The following is a 22,676-nucleotide window of genomic DNA, read 5'->3' on the forward strand; positions in this document are numbered from 1 at the left end:
TTAATCTGAAATAAATAAATAAATAAATAAACAATGTAATGTTTGGCCATTCCATAATATCTTCATTTTATATCCTTTTTCTAGACTTCTTGAATGGCAGGGAAGCTCTACAAAGCGAATAAGAATGAAATTCTTCAGTGTAATGGAATGTTGCATCTAATTCTTGCTCAACTGAAATGGAATTCTGCAGCTGGCCTCCTATAGAAAGTGCATACAGATTGCAGGATATATCTATAAATCTGATGTTCAGGGAGCCTAATCTGGAGATCACCTGCGTATTGCATTGGAATGTTGTAGATATTTTTCACCCTACACACACATAACACATAACGGCAAGATCTCTGCCTTCAGAAGGCATCTGAAAAGTCAAACAAAATAAAGAACAGTTGAATATTCAGGTGCATGCTGCATACACATTTACATATCCAGACACATATGCAAGTGTGATCATGTGTATGTGTGGAGAGAGGTATAACCACAGATCTTGTAATTAAAAATCAGTTTGAGGCAACTTGTTCCAGATTGATTTGATGCTACCAGAGCTTAAAGTCTTTAGACAAAGCATTGAATCCAGTGCAGTATTAATTCTGGGAAAGTCCTGGAGCTAAGAAACATGCTGGGGTTTAACACAGAGCTTGCTTCATTTGCAGACCCTAAAAAAATGTTAACTAGCACTTTCCAAGTAATTAATGATATTGTCTTTAGAAACTAACATGAAGCTTAGCATGAATTTGATTGTGACATAGGTTTTCCAGAAATGTCCTGAGCTTGCACAGAGGGAACACAGATGGGTTACACAAGATACTATTATTACGAAGTCCGGTTGGGTTACTGAAGATTTCTGAACGGGAGTAGCACAGTGAGAAGGACGAAGCTGTCAATGCTGTCTGAGCATATAAGGCTAATCCTTGTAGTCCTGTTGCTCTCTGAAACCATTCCATTTTACTCCAGCATACGGCAATGTATTCATGAAGAAAAATTTCACCTAGCCTAGCAGATAAAACAGAATAGATAATACGTTAAGCTGAAGGGATAGTGCAACCACAGACTGTTAATTTAAATTGGTAGTGGAAAAGTGAAAGAAGAGGCAGTGATGCATGTGAGTTAAATGCAATTTTAAGATGATGGCTATTATCTGATGAAAACTGAAAACATAGTATAACTTCATTAGATGCGTCTCTACAAATCCAGTTAGATGACTTGTCTCGAAGTTAGTGATTTTTAGTAAAATGTGTCAGTATTACAAATGCAGAGGGATATTCATGAAACCTGGTTTTGAAAAATGTGGATTTCAAGACTCAGAGCTGCCTTTAGAATCATGCTGTATGTCTGGTTTCGTAGTGACGGCGTGAAATTGTTTTCCCCTGTACTTAAGTGACAGGCCATTAAAACAACTGATCAGTTGTTTGTGTTATCTATGACTGCTGCCAGTTAGAAAGCTGAGGGAAAAGAAGACAATTTAAAACAAAAAATCTTCTTAGTACTAGCAAATGTTACTTTTGTTGTAGGCAAAAGGCTGCGAACAGAAGTGCATTTTTAAATTCTCCCTTCCTGTAATACCATTTGGTTTTCATTTTACGTCTAATATATTTCAAGCAGTAAGAATTTCACAAGTCTTTTCTGGGCTACAAGGTTCCTGAGTGCATTGTCACTTCAGTGACCTGAGCAATTTGTCAATATTCAGCTTTGCAGGCTGCTTCCGTCAGAAGGAGAAGTGGATGACAGATTTGGAAACTTATTTTTACTTGCTCCAGTTTGTTTACAAAGAACTTACATGAGTTCCTGTTTCCACAAACTCAAACAACAGGAGACAGTTTTATTACATGATATTCCTGGCTTCTTCTCATCCAATTCCATGAAGGACTCATTGGCTTTCTTTCTTCTGTATCTGGTTTGGAGTCAGAGTATGAGACTGTCATGCTGACCATCTACAGCTTTCCACATCTGACTATTCAATGTTCCTGGCTGCATATTAATGGATATACATAGTTTTATAAACACATCAGTTTTAGTGTTTGAAATCAGCTCATGCACTGCCACTTAGCATCCTTGGTTCAACTCCTGGCCGCCTTTTACTTACATCCCCCAATGTAAACAGTGGCTCTTACATCTCAGTTTACTGTGGGATGAGTGAAACTATTTCTTACATTAATCCTTTGAAAAAAGAACAACTGAACATGTGAAAACTATCACTGTTAACTTAATTATGACTTGGATAACGACGTAGTTCAGCACTGCCTGCAGACCCTGGACTTCGGGCAGTTCTACAGGACTTTCTGATTTTGGTTTTACTTCAGCAGTATGTAAGAGTTGCTTTTCTGAAGAGTAGGTGGATACGTTGTTGGAAGGGCATTTGTGAGGCCCTGTGAACATTCCTAAGCAATAAAGACTTTACAAACCTGTATCAGAAACTAAAGATGAATTCCTGGCCTGAAAAGGTTGAAAACTCCATTCAATTCCATGAGTCCAGTCATTCATGCTACATTTATTGCTGAATTTCTGAACCCTGGTTTCTCAATTTTACTTGCCTGAGGACTTCATGCAACTCATAAAGGAGAGTATGATGAAATAGTGACATCTGTACCTACTTAAGCATGAGCTAAAAGAAGCTGTGGCACTACCTGATGAAGCCCAGCTAATACCTGATGATCAGCTTCAGTGTGAAGCCAGTCCACTTACAAATTACCTGTCTTTTCATGAGCTGTGATCCATTTAGGAAGGACTTGGGTCTTTCTGTCTGCCTAGTGTCAATGGATGACAAAAACAAATGTTAGAAACTGCAGTGTATGCTGAGAGCTCCAAGGTTTTTGCACATGTTGGAAAGGTCCCATGTGCCCCCTTGCAGCGCGAGGTGCTCCTTACCTCAGCATGCGTGTTGTACTCCTGTGCATCAGGTCTTGCAGAACTGTGTGTTTCACGTTACAAGGAAGATATCTTCACAGTTTTTGTGAGGATGAGAAAACATTTGCGATAGAAGGAAATTTTTGTGATATAATGAAACTGTACTCCACTTTCACAAGGTCGGAATCTGCTCTGCGCTTTTGTGCCAGCCTGTCTGCTTAGGCACGCATGTGTAGTGTATAAGGAATAAGGACTTTTTCTGACTTTGAATACACAGCTGTTTTGTGGTAAATTGCGCAGCTGAAGTGGACAGAAATGGACAACCTTGTTAGTAGGACAGCCACAAAGCTCGGTTTTGATTATAATGTCTGTTTCTCTTCTTCTTGAAGTCAGCTCCTTAAAATTTGATGCGTTCGTGTAATTGCAGTGCAGTTCACTGAACTGCTTTTACCTCTGGTAAAAGGGAGTTTGAGTTTGCAGTGGAGGAGGGAAGGAAGACAGACTGACAGACATATGTAGATGCCCACAGTATGGAAAAATAAATGGCTGCTAACCTATTCTGTCATATATAAATATATATATATTCTGTTATTATATAAATATGAGATATTAAATGTTATTGAAAGTAAAGTAAGGACTCTTGGCTAGGGATATTCTGCACATGTCCTGTGTGCAAGAGAAACAAAGTTATGGAACAAAGTATGTTAAAAACTTCCTGAAGGAGGGCAGATGTCCCCATCCCTGCAGCAGAGCACTCTGTGCTAGCTGTGTTACAAGCTTTGATTTCAGCCCGCAGTTATCAGCTTCATTGTTGAGCAGCCTGAATGGTTTCTGGAAGGAAGAAAAGCCTTGATACCTTCTGTTCCTTAGGATCTTTCTGATCTTTTCAGATCAGAAAAATCGGCCATGCTGTCCTGTGTCAGCATTTTGCCTGAGGTTGACGTTAAATCCAGACAGGCCATCCTGCCTCATTTTCATAAGGCTTTCCAGAAACTCTTGGAATTACTTGAAGGCAGCTATCTGAGCTATTTAAGAAGCAGCCTGGTGCTTGAACTGTGGTCACCATTTCTGAGTACTGCTCGTGGCTGGCTGCTACTCTATTCTTCTGCTCCTTTTCAGTCTCCTTTTTTGTTTCAGTCTGAGGGGTTTTAGGTTTGGAGAGAATGGAGTGCAGGTTGCAAGGCTCCATGGGGAAATCCCAGTACCTCAATCAACCCTGTGGCGCTGAGTACTGGACACAAAAAAATAATACTGAAGAAATAAGAATTCCTCTTTTCCTTGGCACATCTATGCACCTCTGTCCCATTGCATCTGCTGCTGGTGTCACTGCTTTCCAGTAAGAACCATGATCTAACATCTGGGTAGGAGTCAGCAGGGCATACCTACTTCTGAAGGCTCCATGTGGTGTTAAAGCAAATGTAAAGAAAGAGGACATCTCTATGAGGTGAAGTCTATCCTTTTGACAGAAACTGTATGTATTTATATACAGGGACACAACAAATATGCTTACTCAACTTTTAAGCACTTGCACTGTATTGGCATAAGGCATATTACTACAAGCCAATGAAGCTGGCTTCTGTGTTTGTTAAAGCAGCACTGTTTTTGTCCTTTAGTTAGGAAAGTATTTTGCCATTGGAGGCATCAGCGCATTTTGTGTTGCTCTGTGCGGAGTAGAGGATGCAAGGCAGGGATGACACTAGAAACAACCCATTAGCACAGGTGACATCTCTGACCTCTGGAGGGATGGAGTAGAGAATACTGCCAAACTCCAGTATGTATCTTTCAGCTGCATTAAGTACAACTTGTAAGTATACATTGTGGTGCTCCTGCAGTCTTCTACTCACAGCCGGAGATTTCTTTTCACCATCCAGCTTTCCATGTCACTGACACTTTGCCAGCCCTGCTACTGGACTAAAAATATATTCTGTGCATGGCAGTTTCCTCCTGCCCCTCCTGATCTGTTTGGGAAGGATCTCTTGTACTCTGCATAGGTTCAGAAATTAATGTTAGATTCAGAAGCTCGTGCGTCTGTAGTCACAGCACAGTGATAGGTAGGAGCTACATCTCTGAGCTGAGGGCTGAAGTCAGTCACGTCTTGTAGATCAGTTCTGAGTTTGTCTTTTTAACGTGTAGGATCTGAAGAATGTCACCAAAATCTTAAACCGAGAATTGCAAAGCTAGGTATTGCTGGACATTCTTAGGCATCTGGAAAGGAAATAATAATAAAAGAAAGAAGACCGAGTTTCCAAGGGTGCTGCGTACTTGAAGCTCCCAAAGAAGACAATCCACTTATTTTTTTCTTTCAAACTGGTTCAGCTAAGGCTTGAAAATGTCCTAGGTACTAACTGCTCGCAGGGAAACAAAGTACTCTATGTTGCATTTGTTGAAGTGTTCGAAGTACACAAGATTAACTTACAATAATACATAGGATAGTCGCAGGGATGTAGTAAGGAGGCATTGTTTCAGCCTCATGTATGACATTGTAATTGTATGGTTTTTAATGAACAGACTGGAGTAGTTACACTTAGTAATGTTTGTTCACTAAAAAGGAAAGGGGGTGTTAAATCATTGTGTTCTTTGATGAATGGCTTGTACACTGAAGAATAAATTGAACAAACTGGCATAGAGCTCAGTGAACATGAAATCAGCTATTAGAAGAAAGCTTGTGAACAAATTCTGAGCCTGATATGCATCTTTTGATTAATGTCCTATCAATCATCCATAGTGGCTACCTTAGCTAAGTCGTGCTGTAATCATTCATGGTTGCTTACAGAAACACTAGCAGGGACTATAGAGCTGCAATAACTGAATATTATTACTGATTTCTCCCTAACTCTTGCTGTGAACAATTACTGTTTTCACTCCGTTTCTGCCTCCTTTTATTAAAAAGAATACAATGCAAAATGAAAAGAGAGTTCCTCAAAGACCAGTAAAATTCTCTCGGGGTATTCTTAATAATATTCTGTCCTAAGTGGGCAAACTATTGTAATACAGAGTTCTCATCAGGAATAACAGTAATGTAATCACTCTGAATCTGGCTCCTTATAGATTGTAGTCAAACAGACAAAATGTATAGTCAGATTAATGAACACAGAATTTCTTCAGAATTATTACTTAAAATGGTTGAAATGATTTTAGCCCTTTTTGTATCACGGCATTTTCAGTTAATGCACTTAAGTGTAACAGCAATTAAGACCCCGGACTGTAAATTTGGATTAAATCCACCCTTTTGCTGTTAGAAGAAGCCTTGATTCTGAAAAGGTTTTATCCTACATCCCTTTCTTTCAAGGTCTAATCTTCTGAACTGACCTTTTTAGAAGAAAATAATCCGTGCATACACTTCTTCTTCCTCTGTCTTTTTGTTACAGTATGATGTTATTGGCAGATGTTTACAGGACAATCCCATATTTCTGTGTTTGAAGATTCAGCCCCATGCTGTTTATGCTTCAAGTATGACACAAAGAATGTTTTGGCACTACCCACGGAGTAGGTCCTTAGATGGCAGTGTAATTTCCTCCAAAGTCACTGTAGTCTGGGAAGCATGGTGGAGTAATGAAGTGATGACAGGTATTAACATGCATAATGGGCTTTAATAGACATTTAATGTTGTTAAACTGGAAGAAGAAGTGCTTTCCCATTGGAATATTTCTACATTGAAAGTCATTGATCACCAGTTTCAGAGGGGAAAGGTTAATCCATCAGTTTCTGTAACCAAACGGCACTGATGGAAATTCTTTAGGTGACATTTTGGATGAACTGAGCTTTCCATCTTTGCAAACAAATGAGTGATATGACAAGCATGGTGTTCAGAACACATTTAACCAATTGATTTTCTCTCCTCTTGTAATAAGATCTAGAGACATATGAAAGAGTGTAACATAAGCCAAGATTAAAGGAACTGCTTCATACAGACGAACGTAGGGGAACTGCATTATCAATAAAAGTACTATAAAGCATGGAGGCACCCATTCTTTTTCTTTATATAAAGTTTGTTATTGCAATAAATAGCTGTTATTGAACTGCTTGCCTTTTATTTCAGTTTTTCTGAATTTTATTTCTGTCAACTTTCTGTGGTTTTGTGGTAAATGTTAGGAAAAATTGTTGTGTTTTGTTAAGGTATCGCTTTTGCACTCACTAGTAAATCCAGACCAACTCTGGGTTTAAAAGCAGGATTTATCATCCTTTGGGCATGATTTTAAGGGTTTAATCTGTACAGTGCCATACTGTAATGACCCTCATCATTTTCCTCCCTCTTCCCTCCTTTTTCTCCCAAATTCAGCCCTGCTCTGAGTTTCACATACCCTCCTACACCGGTATCCCTCCAGCAAATGCATCAGCAAATTATAAGTCGTCAGCAAACCCTGGGTTCTGCCTTTGGACACAGCCCTCCTCTCATCCATCCTGCTCCAACTTTTCCTACCCAGAGACCTATCCCTGGCATCCCCAGTGTCCTGAACCCTGTCCAGGTCAGCTCTGGACCTTCTGAGTCCACACAGGTGAGAGACAATGAAAGAAACCTTTGCACCCAGCTAATTTAAGAATGAAAAAATGAAAGAAATCACTTTGTCTTGTTAGCAGTTAATCACCACTGTCACCAAGACCCTTTGATAACAGTTTTCTTGCAGCTGTAGCGTTTGCTGTCCCATTATTATAAATCATGGGCTTAGATGCAGCATTCCTCATTGGTAGCATGCTTTTTAATCCTCATAAATATTTCAGTGTGCTGCAGCAGCTCCTTATTCCAACCTGCCTTTGCTGGACTGGACAGCATGAAACAGGTGGGGAGCAAAGAACAGGAAAAACATGTAGAAGCACTTAACATTTTAAAGCTTAGTATCTTCACATCCAAATCAAGTTGTCGAGCGTACCTCAAGACACAGAGTTGTATTTTGCTGTCCTGAACAGGTGTGAGCTGCTCAAAGACTGTGCAGAGAGTTGAAGTTTTTTTTTCTCTGATTCATGCCAAATTGAACGTGGTGAGTTAGAATTAATCATTTCACTAGCAAAGTTGTATTCTCAAAAGCTGGAGATGTGCAGCAGGGGATCAAGACAATAATGTGCACAGTTCCTGTTTTACCTTTTATTAACTCATGTTTGTTTGTTTCTAGATGACCTGGGATAGGTTATTCATCAGTCTGGAAGTTGTTTATCTTCTGGCTAGCTTTTACAAATGTAGATGCAGTATATACTGCTGTGGGCAGCATGCTGATTTTTGTGGGATCTGTGCAGTTCGGGTATCTTTAAAAGATCTCTGGATTCCTACAGGATGCATTTGCAGGTGTAGATAACAATGTTCTATCCAGCAAGAAGGAAAAAAAGATTCTGGCCTGTTTATGTCGGTGGTAGCTTTGCTGCTGACTTCGGAGAATCCAGGATGTCATCTAGGATTTTTCAGTTGAGAATCTCACATTAGTGTTCAGCTTTCCTCCCTATCCACTATTATAATGGGAAATGCACTAAAAAAGCTGAGATCTTGCATACAGGCATGAAGTGGGAAAACTTTTTTCCTCTAAGCGTAAAAAAGAGATCTTTTTTCTCCTGTTTATTCACACTGGTGCTTAGCAATTTGGCTTTTCAAAGTTGCCTTTCTGAAGTCATCGCTATGTGGTAATTCAGGGTCTCCCTGCCCCTCCCTGGCCTGACAAAAACAGCATTGGTTTGTAGAAAGGAATAGTGTCAGATGCCTTCCAGTTCCCTTCCTTCTGCATTACAGGGTTGAACGATGCAGCTCTTCCACAAGTTAATGCAGTGTAATTGAAGCACAATCTGATGGCGTAGCCAGTATAATTAACGGCGTAGCTTCTCCATATACAGTTGTATATACAGCTGCTGCACATTTCAGTTGGTAGCTGTGTATTTATCACAGTCTAATTTTGTCTTTTTTTGGGGAAAAAAACTGCCTGCAGCAGAACAAACCCACAAGTGAGTCTGCAGTGAGCAGCACTGGGGATCCAATGCACAACAAGCGCTCCAAGATAAAGCCCGACGAGGACCTCCCCAGCCCAGGTGCAGGAAGCGTGCAGGTACAGCTTTCTGATCTCAGTTATAAGCCTTTTTTCTCACTGCTAGAGGGAAAACACATCTTTGCCGTGTTTTAGCCCTCCTGCCTCTTACAGGCCTTCATCTCATGCACACACATGAGCTCGTGGTAGGAAGGGACTGAATGTAGAACTTGAGCGATGAGGGTTTGCTTTGTTAAAGGATGAGGACAGAATGGAAGCAGCGTGAAGGAGAAACCTCTCATTTGGTTCAGTGAGTGCTCAGCCCTCTGTTCTGTGTGGAAAAGGGAGCCAAAGATATTCAGGTCTTTATTGAGGACAAGTTTGCCATTCAGCAAGAATATCTACACCTTGCTGACTTCTGACGGATCTTAGCACTGTGCAACATTGAGGCCTTAGTACTGGCCTCCAGTCCCTTCTGCCAAGCGTTCCTTACTGGCTGATGCCACTGCTTTTAGGAGATTGATTCCTGATTTACAGTGATGAAAGGCAGGTCAAAATCAGAGACTCAGTCTTGTGAGCGAATCCGTGAAAAGAGAACAAGGTTCATCTAAATCCCTCAGCAGGCTGGAAATAGAGAAATAGCATGAGGACATAATCTGAACCAAATGTTTGTGCCAGCATCTGAGCCAGTACCAGCTGGGAAGGAGTCCCTTGGAGGAGCTAAAGGTGGCAAATCAAAAACCGAGATGAAGAGCCATCTTCCCCTAGTCACCCCCTCCATGCACGTATTACGGGCAAGAATGGGCTGACGTGTAGCCTGAGAATTACCAGTCTGCTTTTGGAAAGACTATTTATGTGAAAAACTGTCACTGGATTAGCAACATAAACACAGTTTGGATGACTGGTGATTTATGTCCAACCTTATTACTAAAAACAAATCCCAGTTAATTCAGCTATGTTCAATAATGTCTTTTTCACTCATAATGCCACTGAATTATTAGGGCAAATGTGCAAATGAAGAGCTGCTTTAGTATGGGCAGAGGGAAGCTGAGCATTTATGATCTGATTTTAACTGGCATGTAAATGGAGTTTTTTTAGAAATTCTCTGCATTGGGTACTTCTGAGGAAGAAATATATATTTTGCACGTATACTTGACGCATGCTTTTGGCTTACCAGGCCTGTTTTGAGCTTTTGTGTTCTGTAGAGCAGATTGAACTGAGATTATAATAATCTGTTTCCCTCACTCTGTCTTTCTTTAATGATGAAGTAATTCACTTCTTTTCCTCTGTTTCAGAATTTCCTCTCTCTTCACCTCTGTTTTTTTTTCATCTCTCCAGGAACAGCCAGAAGGTATGACCCTGGTAAAGGAGGAAGGGGACAAAGATGAAAGCAAACAGGAGCCTGAAGTGGTCTACGAGACGAACTGCCATTGGGAAGGCTGTTCCCGGGAGTTTGACACACAGGAACAGCTAGTGCATGTAAGTTAATGGTATTCAGGAACTGGGTTTAAAACTGCGTGACCTTTTTCACGAGGTCAGGTTCTCTGACCCTGTGCTGAGTCAAGTTTCTTAGCTAACAGCGCTGCAAACTGGAATGGGGTTTATGAGTTTCTGAGAATAAAGAAAACTGAGCCACAGTGCTTGACCTGTTCAGTCAGCTAAAGCTTAGTGTAAAATTCAATAAAGTCTTCAATAGAGATTGTAATGGCTCTGATCCTGTAAGCCAGCAAACACTATTTTGAGTTAGAGACTTTGATAGTTATTGAGTAATAGTAAGCTGGACATGAATTATTATTAACCTTTAGCCAAGTTTGATTTTTTCCCCAAAAGGGATTGTAACAGTAAAAATGGGTGAGGGGAGTCCTTCCTCCTTCCCTAGGGGTTTGAAGGGCCTTTTTTTTTTTTTGTATCAATTTACTGTTGTTCGGAAGCTGGAATGGGTTATTTAGATAAATACATGGTGGCAGTTACTCAGTCCTTCTAGCAAAAGCAAACTGTTAGTACTATTTATGCTATGCTATATATTAGCTATATCTTTTTTCTTCCTCTCCATTTTCCAAAGTGAATGGTTTTTAGTATTTTTTAGTATTGTAAGCTAAAAAATGAGCCGTGAAACAGAATGGAACCCGCCAAGTAAAATACCCCATGTTTCCAGTCACTTAGCTAGCAGGGCATCACATCAATTTCATAGAACTTACCTAAATATGCTGAAAAAAAACTAAGAAATTGCTAGTACATATTGGAGAGGGCGATCTTCAGCAAATTATATGTGTGTTGGAGTCATATTTATTGCAGAAAAATGTTGAGTACTCTTCTGAAGATTGTGCAAAATCTGTTGCACAGTATGGCCAATACTGCTGAAATAGATTGTTGAAAAATGTTCTTTTCTCCCGAAGTTAAATAAATAAGTAAATAAATAAAATCAAGCACCATGGATTTCTAAACACTATGCAGAATGGTAAGCTGATGGTGCAGAGGTGACTTCAGTAAATCAGTGCCAGCTTTCGACTTGCTGGAGTGTGACAGACTGGTGGTGCTGGAAATTAATCATCAAGAATTGTTGTTTTATATTATTGGTAAGTAATAACAGCAGTAGTGACAGTAACAATAGCAGTAAATGAAAGAAAATCACAAACTGAAATAATGGCAAGAATGTGACTTTTTAAATTAATTTTTAGACACTTTTTGCCCAAAACATACTCTAACATTTTAATAGGCCAAAATGAAATGTGAGAAGAGAGTCTTTTAATGTCGTAATATCTTTTTGGGAAGAGATTCCATATGAAAGGTTGAATGTGTTTAAAAGATCAAGTGTCGGTCTTGCAATTGGTTCCATGCAGTCAGACTGATTGACATCATCTGGGGCTCTGCACAGGCAGCCTTTATATCTGCTCATAATTGTGAGGCTAAAGCTTTATGGTGACTGAAAAACCTTTCTCAATATTCAGAAATGATCCGACTGATGATGATAAATAATTTACACCAAAATATATGGAATAAAAGAGAAATTTAGAATAAAAGTGCCTTTGGTAATAAAAAAAAAAAAAAAAGGAGGAGGGTTTTTTGAAGTTGCATATGTGAAACCTAATTGAATTCCACTGTGCCTGTTATTTAACGCTAATGTTTTATACGGTTTCAGGTGAGTTAAACTGACAGTGAGATTGTTCTTTTTTTGTTGTTATTTCTGATGCAAATCTAACCGTCTTACAAAGGTCAACAGCAAGACTTCTCTGAAAAAAGTGCATTTCTTACATTTTTGAGTGATGGCAACATCTGAAATGGGTTTCTCTAGCTGTAAAAACAGGTAGATAAAAAATGTTTCTGTGATACAAGGAGTTCTTTTTGACAGCGCTCAAGATTTGGATGTGTTATGATGGCATTCAAGATTATGAGGTACAAGTCCCAACTTGAAACCCCGAAGACAATAAAACCATCATCCTTGCAGCAACCATCACATTCAAGTAGCTCAAATCACACAGCAAGAGTCAGCCTTGTGACTCAGTGCTGCTTTGTGATTCTTCTGCTGCTCCGGCAGAGGCCTGCTGTGTGGACTTGAGTGAGTTATTTCTGTCCAGAATTGCAAAAGGCCTTGAGTCATCTATTTCTGTGTGAAAGGCTGGTTCTGCGCCATCTGCCTCACATTTTGTCTGCCCTTGATTGCCGCAGTCCCCTGATTGGGGCCTGTTGCAACGTGGGGAGTGAAGTCCAGATCTCAGTAGGGCTTCAGCTGGCTTTTAGGTGTGCAACTCCAGAAGAAAGCCTTATGTTCCCATGGAACAGCTGTGTCCTTGAATATCTTCCCATTGCTGTGGTCTGCGGCCTTGTACCCAAATATTCATGGGTGAATCCAAGCAGACACAAATAGCAGTGGCTACACTTTTCGCAGTCATTGCTAAGCTCTGATGAGTGCATGGACACCTGTGTCAGGTGTGTGTGACAGAGCTTGTGTGTCTGTAGTGTGGGTTCATCCTTTCTCAGCAATATTTACACTGCAGTAACAGCTGGAGGCCTCGTTACGCCCAGAGTACCGTGGTGCTACGTGCTGCTGAGACACAAGAGAAGGAACGGCCCTGGTGTGTGCATGGGATTGTATTAACCATGTGAAAGGTTTGTGAGGCTCCTCAGTACTGCCTGTGGGTCCCCGAGCTACCTTGTATATGTGTAGGCATGTAGCTACCATGCTATGCTTCTCAGCAGGTTGAGGGCTTTGCAGGATAATAGGTATTAACCTTCAAATCTTGCAGGAGTTTCCTGTGCTGGCTGCATGCGCTGCCGCTCTGCAGGTGCTTCCCAACCCGCTGGCAGGCTCACAGAGTATCAGATGCTCCAGCCAGGATTGAAGTGTTGTTTGAAATGGGATTCTGGTCTGTCACCCAGGACAACAAAAGCATGGGTAACCGTTCTGTTTGTGTTGGTTCTGCTGTAGGGTAGTAAACACCGAGGCAGGGGAAGCTGGCATAGGTGAAGGCAATAGTAGCTTAAATTGTCCTGGCAAGGCTTGTTCAGGTAACGTATGCCAGCATCCCTGTATTCCCTGACATTCAAGGAAGGTGACCAGTGTGAGCTAAGAGCTGCAGAGGTTGAGTGGACACCTACAAGCAGGAGCACACTGTGTCGTGTTGTGTACATGCACCTGCTGGGTGAGCAGGATGGCAAGGGAACTTCTAGTGAGACAGAGTGAGCTATGTAGACGTTTTCAGAGGATTGCAAGGAAACCCTTTCCTGTCACCGTTTCAGAATTTGTACATTTGACTTGGAAGCATACAGAACATCCTTTCACCTGTACAGCTCAGCTGCAGATCTCCATTCCATAGCCAGTTTTCTGAGCTTTGGCAATCTAGCTGGCAAAAGGAAAATCTGTAAAATACAGAGCTCCAGAAAAAGAGCCGTAACGCATTCCTGTACATCCTGATAAGGCTGAATTTTCAGAATCTGCATGGGCTAACTGTAAGTCTTATTATAAATATTCTCCCTCTCCCTTTTGGAAGTGGGAATAAAGCTACAGTTTGTAGCCACGTGTGTTAGCAAGAAATCAGACTCAAAACCTCCACTGGCACAGAACAGGCTTGTAACCCAAGCTTTGCATCCCAAAGCATTGAAATTTTAGAAGAACTGGAGTGTTTATGAAAAATATGGAAGGCTAATGTTTTATATGTTGAAGAACTGTGTACATGAGCATAAATTCCCCTCTCACTGGGATGCTTCTGGAGTGGAACTCAGAAGAGCTTTTTTACAGTATGCAATGCATGTTGTAGAAAATGCAGCTCACATTGTAGGTATCATTGCTCCCATAATGTACAGGGTGTATCCACAAGCACATGCACTTCCATTTGGAAAGAGGTAAAGATGGGGTTGCTCGTGTGTGTTCCAGTCTTTCTGTCATGTGAGAATAACATTATTACCCTTTTGGAAATGATGGGCTATGATTTAATCTGAAATCAAGAATAGGTAAATCAGATCCTAGCAATGTCTGGGATAGATAGTGGTGTGTAATATAGCATATGTGAAACAGTAAGTACAAACATATCTGTGACTGGATGTGTAGTACAGCTTTATAACAGAAACTGTTGTCGTGGGCAGAATGGTATCAGTATACAGCAGTGTTTTTCTGCTTTACTTTCTGTAGTGATGTCCTGCTGTTACTAGTATAAAATGTGGGTGCTACCAAGAGTACATTTAGGTCCCATGAGACAATGTTTTCTGACTGAATTTATGAACAGAACCTGCGCTTCTATGAATAAATAACTAAAAAGCTACATAAGAGAATCGTTATTGACCCACCCAGAAGGCTTTGACACTGTAATGATTTCGATGCAGCAGCTCTTGTTTTCAAGTGATATGTGCCACTTAGGATTCAGCATGGTTAAATTTTCATGATACATGCACCAAAAGGCAAGGTGTTAAACCGTTCACATTCTCTGCCTTATTTATAGCACCCATCCATCCTTCTTTTTTTTTTCCACCTCTCTTACAGTTAATAGAAAGATTCATGATTCTTCATGGTTGTCTATCTAGTGTCTGACAGTACTGACTGCCCTGCTAAAGCAAGTCACTATCTATAATTGATATCCTTCTATGGAATAGGGTACTGGCTGCAATTGAAGGGTTTTGCTGAAAGCTCTTAAATCTTGACAACTTCTGCCCTTGTTCTGGTTCAGTCGCTGAGCTTCACAGCTGGGATCCCAGGGTTATTTGAACTTGGTGCAAAAGGGGTGCGTGTGTTTCACATTAGCAAATCACAAAGTCGGAGAGCAGCATTAGAGCTGCTTCTGTGGACTCCCGCCAGGTAGTCTTATTTACAGCGCCTTGTGCTCCTGAAAAGATTGCTGGCATTACCGTTTGAGCATGTGTGCTGAAGATTCCTTTATTTCCCTTCATATTTGAAAAAAAAAAAAAAAAAAAATTATTTATTTTAAAGCCTCAGTTTGCTGCTGGGGCCTTTATCATTCAGCTGTTTAATTAATTTCTCTGCCCAGCAAGATATTATAATTGGGCTTAGCTGAGCTCAAGTTTGTTTTAAATATGCGATAAATGCACTTGAGCACCCAGAAGCTAATAAGATATTGTATATTTTTATAAATCTGCTTTTTGTTGCAGTTTGTCTTTTTTTCCCCCCAGAAATCAGGTTAAGAATAAAATATTGCAGAAGGGTTAGACTCTAAAGATAAAAGTTTGTTTAAGAAAATTATCCTTCAAGGAAATGACTGAAGTTATTGTTAAATATTAATACAATGGCAATCAGAAAAACGCAGTGCTGCCTATTTCTCATCCCCCTTGCTGTGTAGAGTTGATAATTATTTTTTTTAATTCAAAAGCATGCTTGAAGAACTGTAGAGCTGGTTTTTTTTGTTGTTAACATTTTCTCCTTAATTGTGCAACAATAAAATTCTCTCATTGTTGTTACATTTGATTAGATTAGATCAAAAAGCCCTAAACTGACAGCGATGGCTTACGATCACAATCCCATTTGCTGAAGTCTTTTTGACTGTTTTCAAGCCCTGATGACTGAAGCACACGGCTGGCAAACCCTGGAGCAGTCACCATAATGCTCCTCCAGGTCTCCCAAGCTGAGTTTCTGAAGGTTTTTGCCCTCCATTTCTGTAGAAAAGAGTGGGTTCAGCCTCGGCAAACAGAAGTTGGGCAGCGATCCTTGGAGGCCTCTGTAAAACATAGGCTGTGCCCACAGGCTACCTGAATTCAGATTCTGCAGCACCTGCAGTGATTTGGGGTGCCTTGGTCAATGGCATTACAAAACTGAAGAACAGATCTGGTCAGGAGTTGAGGAGCACTCTGCTCTCTGAAGGACCAAAAGCCTTTGGACACCCAGAAACAGGAACACCTGCAGTCAGTAGACTTTCAAAAGCCCTCCCCCCAGTTCTCCCTTTCTGATCTATGGCTTCTTCCTCAGCTCTCTCTCATAGAATAAGTGGCAGGAAAGCTCTGTAAGAGCCTCACTTTTCTGCATTAAAAGGCATCCAACTGCAATACAAGAAAAAGCTACTACTTTTGATGAGAGCAGTTCACCTGGTTTGCAGTGGCAGAGCCATAAATGAAGGCAGGAATCATGCTTTGCTCCAGCTCCCTGAGCTGCAGATGAGCTTGCGACTCGGTGGCACAGGTGAGGTGCCAGCCCTATGAAACAAGGCCTTTTGCCATCTCAAGGGGATGTAGTTAAGCACCCCAGCTGGCATGTGTCTGTGAAGATCTGCAGGGATTTATTATTGATTTTATTCTGCAGAGAATGGTTTTGTTGCATTTCCACTGTAGTTTTGGTTCTGGTGCAGTAGCAGAGATTCTTCAGCCCCTTCAGAGTCTCATTGCGACCAGTTATGGCAGCAACTGCCCTGAAAGATTCAGAAATGTCTCCTTTAAATTGAAAAGAGTAAGGAATAGATAGGAACATTAAATACATTATAGTAATTTTTTTTTTTTTCCTGAGAAAAAAAGAAATCTTTTATGTACAACAGTAAAGTTTATTTGGTAGTCATCTTTTTTTTATTTTTCATTTCGTGGGGTCTGGACCATACCCCAAATTTGGAGAAACAGTGCTGTGCACAAAAGGAGTCATTCTTCAAGTAACACAAGCCCAGGGCTTGGACTGAAGGCTGGGGCAGTGTGGAAAAGGAGGGCAGCTGCTTTGGAGGCAAGCAGGTGCTGTTCAAAGTTTTTCTTCAGCTCGTGTATCCCTTCAGTGCATTTGATCTTTGTAGCTGTGAAGGAGGAAGGAGGAGGAGAGAATATAGAAGGAGAAGCAAATAATTGTGAGAAACTCCTGTCCGGAAGTTTGGAGTGAATGTTTAGAGTTAGATTTAAGGCCAAGTTGTAATTAAGATGCCAAAGGTGCTAGGATAGAGGCAGCTGAACCTGTAGCTTTAAAATACACCATAATGGTAGCATCGTTTTGGGCCAGCAGTTTGTTACCTGCCATTCAAACACTAGTAAGCCGATCTCTGCCCCTAAGTGCATACACATTCTCTCTTGGTTTCCACATGGGTAACTAACACATTCTTGTTCCCTTGTAGCGTGTCTTTAACCATCTATCAAAGGGGTTTTAAGGTTAAGTAACCACAGACCGACCTCACGCTGTTCTCTCTGTGTTCCATGGAGCATCAGCAGCCCCTGGGGCCGGCACATCCCTGCTCCACGCCAGCCACCAGAATGCCCTCTGCCTTCCAGCAGTGTTAAAAGCCAGCACTGCTGCCTTCTGAAGAGATCTCATTCACTCTGGGCTTGACCCGAAGGCCAGCTGTGCTTTGGCTCAGGTCCTCTTAAGCACTCCTGCATCAGCAGTTCCCCTTCCTAGAGTCTGTCTGGCTTTCGATGAATCACAGAGGAGATGAAAAAAAATAAAGTGGGGATTTTTTTTTTTTTTTTTTTCGATACAGAAAGGTTTACGAAAAAATAAATCCACCCTAATCTGTGAAGTATTAAGAGGGGATTTAGAGAGAGAAATATAATCATTTTTTATTTTAATTCCTCTGTAATTAGTGTTTCTTTCACAGCATTAGTAAAACTTGCGGTTAACCTGCTGCTCTTATGGCTGCTGCTCATGTGAGTTGCCAAAGTCATTGTCTCTGAATTGGTGTCCCTGAAAGGAATTGCTGTACTCTGCATGCAAATTCAAATGGCGCTTCCTTTTTGCTGTGTAGTAGAGACTGATCAGTGCTACTGTGCCCAGAGAAGCTACTCTAGCAATTTAGATTGAAATCAGAACAAGTAGATACTCGAATGAGAAGGGCCATGCATAAAAGTAAGCAGGTTTTGGGTATCCCTATGTAATTTTTGTCAGAAAATCTTTTCAGATGGTTTGTGGACTGTATTATTTACTTAGCTTTATTTTCCCTGGCAGTGGAACTAGTGAGCTTCTCCAGGCTAGTGATGCTTCATGGATGATTTGCAGTTTTTTGGGAACTGTAGGGTTAAAAGCCAGCAGCCAATTTCCAGGGGAGACCGTGTTGCCTGAGTGAAGGTATAGGCACAAGTAAAGCTGCAAAGTGAGTTGACTCTTCAGCTTCTGACTCTTGTTGGGATATTGCATAGAAGAGAGGCAGTAGAAATCCATGCCTGCTGCTTCAGCTGCCTCAAAGCAGTAAGGAAGGTTGGGCTTATGCACTGATTCCAGAGAGCGTTCAGTCTTGTTCCAAGGGCCAGGAAAAGCATGTTCCCCTGGGCGGAGTTGCCATTTTTTTGTGGGTTTTTCCTTTCTTGCTGCTGCTCACTGAGTGGTTTGCAATTATGTAGCCTGTCTTACAATGCTGAACAAGTGGAACGCTGAACTTGAACTTTCTGAGGCCCTCTGTTCTTCGTGATGTGTTTCTACATTGCTTTTGTCTTCTCAAAAAGAGTAGGGCATCCACAGGGCATGCCATCTTCCTATCTTTGTCATGAGTGCCGTGTTCTCCCTCTCAAACGCCTGTATTGTACCCAAAAGGTTTGTCCATAGAAATCTGATGCCTGGAGGATCCGAAATCTGTGAGTTCAGCCCTGCTACTTTACATGGAAGGGCTTCCTGACAGACAGAAGTGGCAGACTGGCATGTTCAAATGAAGGCAGGATTGGGTGAGCTGCATAAGGGCTCAAGTGTCACTTCTGCATTTAATTCTGAGGGTTTTACAGTGTGGAATGATCTTTGCATTGTGTTTTGTTCATGTCAACTCTTAACAGAAAAAAAAAAAAGAAAAAGAAGACCTCACAAGCCTTATATCCGGGTTAAATAGATTCAGTGTTTTTCAGTGGTCACACTTGTGTGTGTGAATTTTTCAAGGCATTGGGTAGCTAATCTGTGAAGTAAACGGGTGGTGGTTTTGTCAGGAGTGGGTCCTCTGGTGGTTTGCGCTGTAGGTATGAGGTCTGCATATCCGTTCTTATGTGTATCACAGGGCTGAGATGCCACAGTTCTCTGTGAGATAAAGTAGTCAAGCTGAAAATGAAACAAAGCTCTAACTGTATCCCTCCTTGTGTTTAGCAGAGATAAACTACAGTGGAGTCTCAGTGCTGCTCCATTTGGCTTCTGGCAGCAGCTTTAATTGGTAAAATGCAGATTTTTTTTTTTGATCAAGAGAGGATTATTCTTGTTATCAGTCTGGAGCATCTTATTTCAAGATGAAAAGGCTTCGCTGAATTACAGATGCCAACATTTTTACAAAGCACTTGGCGATTGACATCTCAAAGAGAAAGTATGATTTATTAGCCTATAATGGCTAACACTGAGCACTGGGCTAGGTCCCACTGATTTGTGAAATTGCTTAATATGAATTGCCTTTTTGTGTAATTCAAGCCGTGGGTTTTTCAAATAAACTTAGAATATAAAGTGTATGAAATGCTACATTCCTGGAAAAGGGGAAGTGGAATGGAGCTGTGTAGCTAAAAAGAAAAGAAAGGGAAAGGAAGAAAGAGAAGAGGAAAGAAGGAGAGAAAGAAAGAAAAGGGGAAAAAAAGGAAGAAAAGAAGGAAGAAAAAAAAGAAGAAGAAAGACCTACTTCTAAATCCATCTTGGTGGTGTTTTTTTTACAGTACTTTGGTTGATATGTTGGCAGAGTAAAGATTAATAACAAGCCTTGTCGCTATCAGTAGCTGCTTGTCGATTCTCTGTAACAGGGCTGTCTGTTCAGCATGGAAATTATTGATTAAATAAAAATTGCTATTAGATTGTGATGTGATCCATAATCACAAACAATGGTGGACATTCCTCTTTCAGATCCCAAGCCATGCATCAAGTTTTTCCTTGCAGTAATTTATATTGTGCTGACACCCGCACCCATTAGGCTTTTATCCTCTCCTACATGTGTCAAGAAAGCACTAAAAGAAAGAACAGCAACAGCACAGCGGCAGGTAGGAGCTCACTAAATTTTCTGAGAGAAGCACAGCATAGCTAAGCCCATCCTTGGCTTCTAGTTAGAACCTTTCCTCAGCAACGCATCTTGAATTCACGGACCTTTTTCTGAGGATTTTCAATGAGAGCAGGATTTTCTCCACAAATATCTGTGCTCAAATTGCTCACTGCCCATTTTTGCTTCTGTTATTCTCTTGGCGCTGATTTTATCCATGATCCTTCTCAGGATGATGTGGAAGGGGTATGCATCCAGGAAGGCTGAATGCTTTCTTTCTTGCTTTTCTAACATAAATATTCCAGAGTGTGAAAGTCAGATGGGTTTCCTGTAGTTACTGAGCTCTGATGCTTCTTAATTTGAGGAATCCAGGATCAGAGGGCTTTGTTTAAGACTGCATCACTTTAGGCTGAATTAATTAAAAAGATAATATCTCACCCTTCTCTTCCCAGCACATGTGAGCGTGGTACCAACCTTCTGCCCCCCAGTGAGAGACTTTGTCTGAGGCTAATGGGAACTTAGTCAAGACTTTTTACAGAGTTTGGCTGTTTGTAAGAATTATGGCCACACAGCTTCTCCGTTACTTTGTCTCAGAAGACCTTAAAAATAAATGTGTCAAAACTGATCAAATCCAGCTTGCCTGGCTGCGAGGCAGAGGATTCCTGTAGTTCTGGCCTGCAGATTGCTGGCAGTGTCTACCAGCACTAAGCATAATTATTAGAAGAGTTTTGTATCTCTATACAAGTGCTGAGAAGATAGCAGCTTAAAACATTGTGGGCACATGGTAATTTTTTTTAGTGTAGTTTTTCTTAATGTTCATAGAATAAAGCTTTATCCTTCAAACTGTCACCAGTGCTCACTATATATTAGGTAGCTTTTGCATACCTTCCTTGTGTCTAAAATATTTCTAATATGGTATGTTACAGATAACCCAGAACATCCTACCTGCAGTATTTGACTGTTTGCCACATTATGCTCATGTTAAAAGAGAGTGTTTAACAGTAAGCTCTGCTTCCTTCACTGTGCAGAGTAAACACAGAGTTTCACTGTCACTTAAATTAAGAGACCACTTCGTTTTGCAACCGTTTTGCAACGGAGCATGTGCCTTGCACACCTCCCTGCAGTTCAGCCACTTTCTCTGTGTGGGTCAGAGCCAGGGGATTACCAGCCAGGAAATTAATTGCCAAGGTGATTCTGACACTTACTGTTAGTAAAAAAAAAAACCAACGTGAACAAAGAAGTGCATTTTATATCAACACTCTGAAGGCGCCAGGCTGTACCTCTGACAAGGGGATGGGGCAAAGATGCAGGCTTGTTGCTGGGGCTGCCCTTCGGTTGCCTCCTGCAGGGTCCTGGGTCCAGTTGTAGCACGTGTCAGTCCCATTCAAAATGGATTCACAGTGATTTATAGAAGAGCCGCATTTCTGAAATGAACCAGATTATTTAGGATTGATTTTTAGTTAGCAGAAGCAAATTGTCAGTTCTCTGCAAGTCAATTGAAGTTAGTGTGTGGAATGCAAGGCAGAAGGACAGCTTTGGCACTTTTTTAAGTGTACTAGGTGAAAGCCCCATGTTCTACTTGAAGGTCTTTCACGGTTTTCATTCCATTTGTCCCAAAATATGTCTGTTGTCTGGCTGTGGCACAATTGTCTGTGGTACATAACAAGAGAACAGAAAATGTTACCCCAGGACACAAGAGATGGAAGAAGCTATTCCTGCTGCTGTTCCCAGGAGCATCAATAATAACTAACCTTTGCTAACCTAGGATGGCCAAACCCAGCAGAGATGTGAAAGATAAATTTGAAGTGAACGTCCAGTGGAAAAAGCCTAAAGCTGTCTCAGAGAAACAGTAAACCTGTTGCACATGATAAAGCTTGCTAGAAATGTTCCTTAGAGATGTCAGAAAGGGAGGGCCCAAACTGTCTTCTGCAGTTGTCATTGCTTCTGTCACCCGCTGATGTATTAATTCTGCCAGCATCTCTTCTGTGATGGAACCTCGTGAAGGTTTTGATGATGCTTATCACTGCCATCATTCTTCTTTCTAGTTTCTGTGAGTAGTGTTGTGTGTTTTTACATCACTGTATTCCCAGCTTTCTCAGGGTTTCTTGTGCAATTCATTGCAAAACATGGATAAGGCATTGTCTCCTAATCTAACCTGCAGCTTTCATATATTACGTGTAAGGAGACACTAAGTGCATTTGTTGAAGAAATCCTGCAATTCAGGAATGTTTTTCTGCATTGATAATTGTATGAGTAACTTGCATGTGATCATGTAGTAAGCACAGGACTCTTAAAAAAAAGTTTAAAAGACTGATAGATGAGCACAGGTAAGTCCTGCTGAGGAGTATGTTTCATTTCAAGTGGGCCAGTGTTAGCTGTGCTGCAATCTTTAATCAAGTACCAAGAGCAGAAAAAAATGCACGGTAATACAAAACCTGATGCAAACTTGATCTAAAGGAAGTTCATACTGTTAAGCAGGTCTTGGCTATGTAGTCTGTACAGTATTCCTGCCCATTTGTTTGATACTTCTTCATTTAATTGTCTGACGTTTACCTTGCTAACTTGC

At 40.9% G+C, this 22,676-nt stretch overlaps 1 protein-coding gene across 2 annotated transcripts in view; it reads left to right on the plus strand.

Moving 5' to 3' along the window:
- Positions 1-22,676, plus strand: part of GLI3 (GLI family zinc finger 3) — a gene marked incomplete at both ends in the record, with an annotated part of 185,724 nt that overhangs the window by 141,006 nt on the left and 22,042 nt on the right. Inside the window, 3 exons of one of the 2 annotated variants that reach the window (XM_079538404.1) lie at positions 7,121-7,337; positions 8,748-8,864; positions 10,122-10,262. In XM_079538404.1, coding sequence (XP_079394530.1) covers positions 7,121-7,337; positions 8,748-8,864; positions 10,122-10,262 — 475 coding nt within the window. The remainder of the gene's footprint in view (positions 1-7,120; positions 7,338-8,747; positions 8,865-10,121; positions 10,263-22,676) is intronic. The other variant, XM_079538405.1, reaches the window with a different exon arrangement.

Source organism: Tetrao urogallus (genome assembly GCF_951394365.1).
Source record: "Tetrao urogallus genome assembly, chromosome: 7".
Taxonomy (NCBI): Eukaryota; Metazoa; Chordata; class Aves; order Galliformes; family Phasianidae; genus Tetrao; species Tetrao urogallus.